The 11,790-nt window shown below is 37.2% G+C and overlaps 1 protein-coding gene across 3 annotated transcripts in view; it reads left to right on the plus strand.

Annotated features, from left to right (window-relative positions):
• Positions 1–8,251, plus strand: part of MAMDC2 (MAM domain containing 2) — a 186,487-nt gene extending 178,236 nt beyond the window's left edge. For 2 of the 3 annotated variants that reach the window (XM_079926612.1, XM_079926613.1), the window contains exons 14-16: positions 1,516–1,775; positions 6,911–6,995; positions 7,134–8,251. In XM_079926612.1, the coding sequence (XP_079782738.1) occupies positions 1,516–1,775; positions 6,911–6,995; positions 7,134–7,198 (410 nt within the window). In that variant the 3' untranslated portion in view covers positions 7,199–8,251. Of the gene's footprint in view, positions 1–1,515; positions 1,776–6,910; positions 6,996–7,133 lie in introns of those variants that run through there. The other variant, XM_079926614.1, reaches the window with a different exon arrangement.
• The last annotated feature ends 3,539 nt before the right edge of the window (positions 8,252–11,790 follow it).

Here is an 11,790-nt window from a genome sequence, read left to right on the forward strand (position 1 = left end):
AACTATAAAGATGCTCTAGAAGCCATTTCATTTGCATGCATTATTTGGGATCTCTTTTTTTCCCTCAATGCAGCCATTAATTTCTGTGTGAAATAATAGATAACACTATGTAAAAATTATTTTTACATTGTGTATGTAAAAAAATCAATATCGGCAAAGAAGACAATGAAATCACATACAAAAACCTGTGCATATTTTTTCAGGTAGAAGAGATATAAAGGTTTCATCAAATGAGCAAAGATTAAGAGCTACTTATGTAGAGTGCAAGGCTTTTTTAAAAATGAGCCACAGGTGCACAGCATTATATTATGGCTGTATTATTCTAGAAATTACTATTACTATATTGCCTGTTTCAGTAGCTTCATGGTAATTATTTAATACCAACCAGCTCAATTTTGTGGGGAAGGCTGATCTGTAGTTATGTCCCATTTCTGTGGTGTAAATACTTCCATCATGGCCCATTTCAAACTACCAATGTGAAGCCATTTGGACCTACCAACAGAAATCACACAATTGATTGTTGGGAGCCAGTGGAAACAGGCTCCAACACACCACTGCCTTATTTACATGTGAACTAATTCCGCTTCTGCCTGAAACCAGTAAATTAAAAAGCAAACTAAAGTTAGGAAAGGAAAATGGAAATGTAAAGTGTTATATAATTAACATGTATACGATGTACAGTATATAGTATAAGATATATAATATATAAAATGTCATATATAATTATATTAAATATTATATAATTATATTTTCAAGAAGTGTCACAGAAAACCTCAGGAAAGAGGGCAGAACAGGAAACTCATATTTGAATATGTATTACATGTGAGCATATGTCGCACACATTATTTAATTCTCACACCTCTGTAGCACAGGTTTATTAATTCTTATTTTTAAATTGAAAATAGGTTCAGAGAGGATAATCCATTAGACCACAGTCACACAGACAACAAATGTTAGAGCCAAGACTTGAACCCAGATCTACCTGACTATTCCCCTAAACCAGTGTCTAGAAGCTCAGAGTATTGTCCACGAATTAGTAGGATAAATTCTGATATGTTAATTGCCACCTCAGTGGCACAATACTAGTATATTTATTACTTCCTGTATATTAAACTGAATTATAAATTATTACATGAAAACACTTATTTTGATGGTCTAAATTTTGTAGCATATTTATCCTCCTTGGATTATACATATTCTCCAAAATTATAAATCCTTTATCAGTACTGTAGTCAAGTCATTCATTGACTCTGATTTGTTTCCAAGAACACTATTCAAAAGAGAAAGAAGAGGGGAGGGATAACTTAGGAGTATGGGATTAAGAGATACAAACTGCTATACATAAAATAGATAAGCAACAAGGATTTACTGTACAACACAGGGAACGATATTTAATATCTTGTAATAACCTATAATGGAAAATAATCTGGAAAAATATACATGTATATATAAGAGAAAGAAGCGAATATAATTAGTGTCCTTTTTAACAATACCTGATGTTGCATTGCTGTCAAGGCTACTACATGTACATCGAGGCTTCCCACATGGTGTACGGACAAAAAGCACGACTCTTGTCCAGGCCTCTACGAGGAGTCACTGGAAAACACTGCTTGACTCTTTTCTACCACATGTATGGAGCAGGGACTGGCCTCCTGAATGTTTATTTGAAAAAGGAAGGTGACAGTGAAGAGTCCCTCTTATGGAGAAGAAAAGGTGAGCAGAGCATCTCCTGGCTACGAGTGCTGATTGAATACACCTGTGAGAGGCGACACCAGGTAAGCCAAAAGAGATAAGAATCAAGTGATGGGAAATGTTCCTTTAACCTTCTGATGCTCTTTCTTTTTCTTGCTACCATCAAGAATGTTTTGTTCTTTTTCAGGGTCATAGATAAAGGCAGTACTTGTTTAAGAGTAAAAATAATTAGTCTATATTGACTGAACCTAAGCAGTGAATGGGAAATTAGGCAGAAAGAGAAGGCTTTGGGTATTTATGCATAAAGTGATTTTTGCAACTCAGTGATGAAAGTGTATCTATTTTTGTCTTGGTGCATTCTGAGTGTCAGGTATATTCTGTGTATCCTGCAAACTTCCAAAACAGAGTCTCTCTTTCTTCTAAACATGGTGTTACCTAATTAGTTGTTGCAGCTGCATCTTTCACTCATCATTAGCCACACACAAGGGCTTTTGTTGTAAGCTTCTATTTAACAGAGTATGTGGTCCAGAGTAAATTTTTAAGCCTCTGCCCGCACTGATGCAGAAGAAACTAGTCTTGATCCTATGTCCTGGGTCTCCCCTTGGGTCTTCTCACAGGCGGTAGAAGACCTCCATCCTACAGGATCCCAATTATAAGGGAATCTGGACAGCAATAAGAAAGAGCCTTTTCAATTCCAATGGGTGAGATTAAGCAGCCAGTTAGTCTAGAAATCAGCAGCAGCCTCCTGAAAGCCACTGACTTCACCTGCCTGCCGTGAGCCAAGGCTCCAGAAAGCTCTGGGGAGATATCATCAGACCCCTGACTATTCCTGAAATTGCTCTGTAGAATTCCAGGTGTGACCTTCAGCTAAAAGCCCTACTTCCTCCTCATCCTTGCTTCTGGAACAGCACCCCTCAACTTCAACCACTGGCCGCTTGGTTTAAGCAAATCTTAAAGGAAGATTTAAGGAAGAAGTATCCAAAAGAAAGACATTATTTTACACCAGCCCTTAACCAAAATTAATTTTCTGCAGATCTAAATGGGAATGAATTGCAGAAGCTCAGGTGACCAGATTACAGTGCCATCTAGGGTGCTGGATTGCTAAGAACAAATGACAGAGGGAAGATGTGCCGTTCTTTACTGTTGGCCCATTATCTCGGCATGGATAAAATTATCTAAAACTTTAACAAAGAAAAAAAGCCCCAGGAATAATTTTGATAGTGATTTAATATCTGCTTACAGAAGGAAAATGGATCACTCAGGAACTTATTGATATCATTGATCATCATTCAGAGATGATGAATTAATTTTTTAGGCTATCAGGGCACTCATACTCCTACCCTATTCAAATGTCCTCAAAGTGTGGTCCTGAGACCAGCAGCAACACCTGAAATGCATATGCACCTAATATGAAATTCACCTGAAATACACATTCTCAGACGCCACCTCAGAACTACTGAGCCAGAAACTCTGGGGATTAGGGCCCTGAAATCTATGTTTTAACAAGCCTCCTAGTGATTCTGATGCACTCTAAAGATGAAGAATCTCTGTTATTGGGAGAAAGGAATCTGAGTCTCTCAGGTGGAGCCTGAGCACAGATGTTTTTTAAAAGCCCCAAATGATGCTGATGCAGAAGAGCTCTAGAATTTGAGTTCTGTGGAACAGGTGACTTCCCAGCATCTAACCTGGGGGCCAGGTACAGGTCCTTGCATATACTAGACTTGCTAGGTGGCTTGTTGTTTGAAAATATTTTTGAGCACAAAGTAGTGAGGCACCTGGGGTGGCATCTTGGGGTGTTCAAGTTCAAAGGTGAGGAATGACCTGAGAGACTTTCAGCTCTCAATTTGGAAAGAAGATTCCAGACCATTCCCTTTGGCTCAGATGTGAATCTGCCATGAGGAATTTTCTTCTTGATTTTTTGATTCCCTCAGGACTGTCTGGAGACCACGATGAACTAGGTTCTCCAAAACATCCTAGTGTCTAATAAAACACAGAGACACTCATGTGCAAATGGCCATCTTCTATGTGCCAGGTACTTACAGTGCTGAGAGCTGTGCATGAGTTCTTCCAATTGATATTATAGCTCCTCTTTAAAGATGGGGAAAACTAAATCTCCAGCTGGTCAGTGGCAGAGTGAGAACTCAATCCCAGATCTGACTGGTTCCAAAGTTTGTATCTCTAAGCCACTGTTCTACGTTCCCTCCCACCATAGAAGTCCCAAAATACACTCATTGCCCTGGGTGCCACAAGCACTGAGTGATCTTGGAGAAATGTTATCCTCTCTGAGACTGTTTATACATTTTCAAAATGGGGTAATAATGCCTGCCGTGCTGATATCACCAGAGTTAGAGTGAGGGTCCAATGAGATTATGCTTGTGAAAGGGTTTATAAACTTTAAAGTACCAAACTATAAAAAGATACTGTTTCTAAAAATATATTCTCTCCCAAATATCTCTGGTCTTTATAACCATGGCAGACTTGGTAATCTCAATAGCTACATCAGGCATCCAGACTGAGATCCTATAGTATAAGGCCAAAATATCTCCTTTTAATAAATATTTATTGACCATTTACTATTTTTAAGTGCCGGGGATACTGCAATGCACATAGCATAGAGTTCCTACTCTTTTTTAGTTTACATTTTAGTGGTGGAGAGGTAGAAAATGTGAAACAAAAATATACAATGTAACATCAGGTGTTAATAAGTGCTATGGAAAAGAATAAGTCAAGCTGATCAGGTAATGAGGTCAAAGAAGTATCAGGGAATACTCATGTAAGGCCTTGGGTGACATGGTAGAGTTTGAAATTTATTCCAAAAGCAATGAGAAACCATCAGATGGCTTTAAGGTAATACAGTCTGATTTATATTTTAAAACGATCACTCCAGGTACTACATGGACGGTAGGCTGCAGTGGAGTAGACTCTGGGGGCTCCTGCAAGAGGAGTAGGAGTGGTGGGTTGGGCTGTGCAGCAGAAGTGAGATGTCATCAGAAGCCCACAAGACTTCCTTCCGTGTGGAATGTGGGGTTTGAGAGAAAGAGTCCAGATGACCTCAAAGTTTTTGACCTGAGCAACTGCTAGAGTGGAGTCACTCTTTGTTGAGATGAGGAAGACCTTAGGTGGAGCAGATCTGGAGGAGTGAGGGCGGTATGTGCAGGAGGGAAATTAACAGTTGGTTTGGTCTGGTTTGGTTTTTGATGTGCAAAGCTTTTGATGTCTATCAGACATCCAAGTGGGTGTGTCAAGTAAAAAATAGGCTATGAGAGTGGAGATCAGGAAAATGCACAGAACTAGAGAAGTAAATGTGTACATCACTAGTGGTGGTGGGCAGGTGTAGGTGATTTTTGGAATGCTGTAGTATTGCCGTCATTTGAGATTTATCCTATAGGGGAAATACCTGGGTGGCCTCTGGATGATATTCCAGTCATCAGACTTTTTTCTTTGTAGAAAAAAATGCATTAAGTGGCAAAATTTTAATCATGTCCTTTCCTAAGGGATTTATTAAAGTGCTAAGCAGAACCTGACTCACCATTGATCAAAAACACAAAATGATTTTATTTCCTTTGGATTCCTTGCTTACCTTTCCTCCTCTGCTCTCAGGTATTTTCCTCCCTGATTTCTTATATTTTGATACCATTGAAAGAGAGTGTTAGACAAATTCTCAGCTCAATGAAATATTTATATCATTCATATTGTTCATTATACTGCCTAACATTTAGTAGGAATTATTATGTGCTGGGTACTGAGCTAAGAGCAGGTCTTCAAATTTTCTTATTCATGGTACCCTTAATCTCAGTAATTTTTTTCCTGGTGTCCCTAGACCAAAATATAGCTAATGTTCCATTTATCAAGTAGTGTAGTCCCAACAATTAGTATTTATGTGCTAATGACTTAGTAACCTTTTGAAAAAAATACTATACTTAAACTGAAAGAAAAAAATAATATTTCTATCTAATTCTAAAATAACCACAATTATTTAATAGAATTTCTACAGATACAAATAGAGGAATAATACAAAGGGGCAATCATGATGCTATAAAACGGTGATCACTCAAATATGAAGGAAATTCAAAGGAGAGGATTGTATGAAATCAAGTGTTTGGCCCAACTGAAGACAATTCAGGGTATAATTCCATCAGGTGATTTTCCTATTATACTTCCATTGCAGAGGTAGAGGTCAAAAAACAGATTTTACTGTTGTCCAGAAAACCAAAACACTTATTAACTACACTCATATGTCTTCCTATCAAGATGTGTTAGGACATTTTTTCCTCTTTTTGCCATTTATTTGGATTCTTGTTTAGGGTCATATCTTTAGAATTTCTATTAATGTTATTTTGCAACATTTCCGTCGTTAAAGCTTCTTTGAGTCATTAATTTCAAGATAGTTTCATATGCTTATTAATTATCCACTTTATAGTCTCTGATTTAGTTTAAATCATAAATTAGTCCAATGGGGAGTCATTTGCTCATAAAATGAGTAGAGCAAATGTGTCTTCTGGACGATTTTCATTATCTACAAGCCTCCCTGGAGTATTCGGTGGTTTATTAACCATTATCAGAGCAGCCTTAGAGCTGGTAATATGATCTATTTTCCTTAGAACCTGAATATTTGATCAGTTATTTTCTTCTAGGCTCTAAAGTCATGAAACTGGTTTCCTCTTTTTCTTGGGCTGTGTCTTGGATGTTATGGTATTTAACATGATAAGTATTTAACATGATAAGTGTCTTTTTGGTAAATTTAATTGTTATATGTTGCTGTTCATACTTGGGTCTCATCCGTCATTTTAATTCTCCCACCTAGTACTAGTATGAAGGTAGCTTTAGGGAGAGCCTAAGGAAGCTTAGGCTTATGGGCCCCTCACTCTCATAGACCCTGTGAGTACCGGGAGTAGAATGTTCTAGGTGGGGACAGAAACCAGGTCACCACCAGGAGGCATTTCTAGGTGGGCATTTCTGGGAAATTGCCTAAAAATGTCTCAGAAGAAAGGAACTTGAATCTCCAAGGCTCCAGTAATTTTTGTGAATTTCTTTAAATTTCAAATAAATATTCCCTTTTGTACCTAAATTTGAATTGGTGATTTTGTATTATTTTCCTGAAAGGGGGCCCCTGAGAACAATCTAGGCTTCCAGACCCATACAGCCTGGATTTGCCCTTGACCAGCATTGTTTCACCAGGGTGACTCTATTTCTAAATTCAAACTTCATTATTTTTCAGATAATTTTTGAAGCCATTCGGGGAGTGTCAATAAGAAGTGATATTGCCATTGATGATGTTAAATTTCAAGCAGGATCCTGTGCGGGTAACAATATTTTTACAATTATATAAGTTTGACTGAAAAGGGATTTTGCAATAGTCTCAAATCATAAGAATGCAAATTAAGTATTTTCTGCAGTAAAAATAGAGAAAACTATTATTGTCTATTTGTCTTTCCTGACAGAAATGGAAGATATAACTCAGCACTCATCAGGATATTCTGAGGACTTAAATGAAATTGAGTATTAAGGAATGATCTGAATTGGATTAACTAAACAAAGCCATACCTCTCTTCAATCAAAATGAAAAAAAAAAAGACAAATGAATACTGGACAGTCTTAACCATTTCATAAGTTATAAAATGACTTCAGAGCACTCTTTTTCATTACTTTTGCAAAAAATACTGACTCAGGGCTTTTTTTTTTTTTTTTTTTTTTTTTTTTGCATATGACAACTGTTACTAGAAGTACAGGCTGCTGGTTTTGCCTAGATCATTCATCTTAATTTTGGTACCAGTTAAAAATACAAATGTACTATATTGTAGTCATTTTAAAGTATGCAAATAAAGGGCACAATCAAAATGAGATGTGCTCACTTAAATCTGCATTCAGTGAATGTACTGGGAGGAGAATAGGTCTTGTGGGTTTTCTTTTGAAGTTCAAGTATCATAAATATTTTTGAAGTAATAATGTGAGGTGTCAGTAATGTCTGCAGAATGAATGCAGCTTTTCACAGTAACAAGTTAATCTAAGAAAATAAAGTCTTATTTTCTATGTTTTATTCATAGAAATGGAGTATTAGTTTTTAAATATTTTTACCATATGTGATAACAAAGGATCTTTCATGAATGTCCCAAGGTATAAGTCAGTATTAATTATTGCTGTATTACAAGGCAATGCTACCTTCTTTTTTCCCCCTTTAAACTACTTTTGAAAGTCACTCTGAACACTTGGATAGAAATTGCACTCTTTTTTTGTAAAGCAAGCTTAAAAATGTTTATGTACACATACCCCCAGATTTTTATAATGGGTTAAACAATTTTACTGATTTTTAAAAAAAATGTTTTAGTAATATTTTGAGTAATATGAATTCAAGCAGATATACTAGACTACTGCCTTTTATTTACATGTTTAGAAAATTGTATATACATATTTGTATACCCAAACAGCTGTTATGAAATTACGATTACCTAATAAAAAATAATTTGAAAATCTCTTCACTAGCAATTAACTTTTTTCAACATTATTTTTCTTTATCAGAATATCTTCACTGTATAACTGCCAATTCTAATTTGAATCTCTCCTCTGCCACACTTAAATGCTTCTTAAGCCTTTTTATGTGTGACATAAGCATTGCAAACATGGATGCAATAATTAATTTTTAAGGAGTGTTTTATTTCACATAATCTCAATTTTCTCCCAAATTTTATCTTATTAGAATGTAAACTCTGTGAAGACAACAACTCTTTCTTGTTTTATTTGCTATTGTAGTTTCAGTACCCAGAAGAATGTCTTGGTATATAGTAGGTACTCAACAAATAAATACTTGAATGAATGAATGAATGAATTTAACCCACCAAACATCCCCCAAAGTGGATATATTATTATCCCTTTTTATAGATAAGGAAGCCAAGGTGCAGAAAAGTGAAAAAATTACTTAAGATTTTACCACTGTTAAGTGGAGAAATTTAACAGTCAGGTCTCTCTGACCCTAAAGCCCAAACCTCTTAATTGCTTTGTGTGGCCAAAAATCCACTGTGCTCATGGATTTGGGAGGTTTTCCCACTCAAGAATGTCAAAACCCGTAAATTAATCTGTAAAAAGCATTATAGCTCCTCAAATGCCACATTACTTAGAAAACAAAATATACTCCACTATACAAAATAAACATCCTGAAGTTCATGGAGAAAATAAAATAAACTTTTATAGTAAAGCAAAATTTTGTAACTCAAATCCTTTCTATTTATGATGATTAATTACCAATGGGGGGACATCCCTAAACAGAGTTGAAACACTGGGGAAGGAAGATTTCAAGATGTTGACTAATTCATCAGCATATTAGACATTATAATTTCTTCAAAGCATTATTCCTGTCCAGAGCTTAGTTATATTTGCTGAATAAAGAACTGAAGATTGTGTCAGGACCTAACACAGTATGTAGTGCATAATAAGGGATTTATAATATGTGGTGAAGGAATGAAGTCATTCACCAGACTCCTTGCTTACAGATTACATAAATCCATGGTAATGATCATTGCTAACATTTATTGAATACCTATTATTTTCAGACATCGTTCAAAGACCTTTACATGTATTTGCTCATTTAATCCTACAACAATCCATGAGGTAGAGCTAGTGATATTTCCATTTTGTAAGTAGGAAAACTAAATCTGTCCAAGTTCAGCAGCTAGTGTAGGGCTTGGCTTTGTACCTTGATCTGCTTCACTGTTCTTGAAAAAAAGAAACAACAAGCCCAAAACAGAGTCACTCGTGCTAAGCCCCACATCAGCAAACCAAGACTTAGTAGGTAACCTAACTGCAGTTATAACCTCCCCTAGGACTGTAGTCTTAACAGGTCAGTCTGGAATTTTCTGGTTAGCACCAATGAGGTAATCAGCCACATAGGCCCTTCCCATCCCTCACGGGAAGATGAAGTAATCCACTCTCTCCTTTTGCCTTTCCCCTCCTGTCTATAAAAGGCTTCCACTTTATACAACTCCTTGGAGCTCTTCTCTACTTGCTAGATGGGCTGCTGCCCAATTCATGAATTGTTCAATAAAGCCAATTAGATCTTTACAATCGGCTCGTTTGAATTTTTACTCAACACTGCCAAACCTGTGCTGTAATCCTCACAAGACTGTCTCCTGAACTTCCTAACTCTCCTACCAACTCCATCCCCAATACCAAAGGTTCCAAGTTTCCCTCACTCAAGAGGATTTATTGGCTACCAAAATTGCTCTGAAGGTTGCCAAACCAGAGATACTACTTGGAGCACTAGCTTTGGGAAGTGGAGTGGGGAGCAGGGGTTGGGGGCTAATTATTGACTTAGGGCAAAAAGGCAGGAGGTAACTATTACCAATTGTTGCTGAGAAACAACCTGAAGTTCATAGAAGAGAAGAGAGGAAGTGGAAGGTGAGCAGATGAACTTACCCTCCCTTACTCATGCCCCTTTTGCAGGATTCGCTGATTGGATACTTCTCTTCCTTTTCCAGGTTGCCTTGGCCTTCATTTTAACTGTACTTCACCTGGATGAAAATATGGAAGAACGGTAAGCACAGTATCATTTTCTCAGGTTTAGAAATGCCCCAGGGGAAGGCATACTAGCTAATAAATACTGCTTAACCATTTAAACCCAGGCTTAGCATTTATTCCAATTCTCACCTAAACACATAAGTCCTTCAGATGGAAACTACTTTTTCACACAAATTGCCTTCTCTCCTATAAGTTGCTGTCTGGGTTGGAGATTATGTATAGTAGGGAGCAAAGGAGATGCTACTGGGAAAATAGCGACTCTGATGCAAGGTCTGGCTTAACGTGGAAGAAGAAAATGTTTAGCAAAGATTTGTTGAGAAATTTATGCTCTGGGCATTATACTAAGCATGGAGATTACATGTTAGTGAGGAAAATAGAGATGTAAACCCGTCAGCACAATCAGAGCGCTAAGTTCGATGAGACCAGATGCCCAGGGAGGGCTTAGGAGGGGCATCTGCCAAAGGAGGGCAGGACAAACCTCCGACTGCAGTCTGGGCAGAGCAGTGAGAACCAGCTCTAACACAGTGTTCCGGGTGCCCAATGTCTTCTGTCACTCTCTGGGGGCTAAGGCATGGGTTCTTTGACTTCTTCTCATGCAAGGGACTTGTTTTCCTGTGTGATTTAGCCAGAATGGGGGCTGGTGGAGGTGGGGGGAGGGTTTTTGTACCGGTCATTCTAATATTGTGGCATTTTCAACGTGGATTACTATAAAGAGGGGAAACATAGTGATAAGTGCACGGTTTCCAGATTCAGGCTGTCTCAGTTTAAATCCTGGCTTTGTCACTTATAGGCTTTGTGACTGAAAGCAAGTCACACCATCTCTGACTCCTATTACTAATCTGAAAAATGGGGCAAATACTTGTCTCTACTTCTTAAGGGTGCTGTAAAGATTAAATGAAAATAATACATACAAGCCCTTAGTGTCTGACACACAAAAGCCTTTCTAGTTTATATTATAAGGGTTGTGTGAAATTTTTGGATAAATCACAGTTATTTTTATGTATCCTTTCTCTACAAAGGAATTGTGAGTTTATAGTGCCATCTTAAGGATAAAGCAAACATATGATTTTGTCATTTTATCATCTTTTTTTAAAATTATTACTCACAATACAAGGCTCATTTTAACCAGCACCTGGGCAATGCCCACTTTGCCCTTCCTATTCCAGCCATTGTTAATGGTTCTTCTTTGCTGCTTACCTGTATTCATACCCCTTGCAAGATTTATCATGCTAAAGCTAAATTCCTGCTTTTACGTCCATCTCCTCAAGAATGGTTGCATATTCAATTATGTACCTACTCTGCCTAGCATACTCAACAAATATTGCTGAACTAAATAAACAAATTCTCAATAAAGGCATTTAGTTTAGTACAAATATGTGTGTGGATTCCAAAAATCACGAAGGATATAAAGATTCTCTTTGGTCCATCAAAATTTCATGGTCTGGAAATCCACACACTAAAAATTTAACTTAAAAATATGTCACTGGCCACTTGGGGCACCTGGTAAAAACAAATATAAAGCTTCTTTGGAAGGCCATGCATTCAACCCAGGCTGTACAAGTTTCCCATGTATAAAACTGCATGGAAGGA

This window comes from Stenella coeruleoalba (assembly GCF_951394435.1).
Source record: "Stenella coeruleoalba genome assembly, chromosome: 7".
In the NCBI taxonomy this organism is placed as follows: domain Eukaryota; kingdom Metazoa; phylum Chordata; class Mammalia; order Artiodactyla; family Delphinidae; genus Stenella; species Stenella coeruleoalba.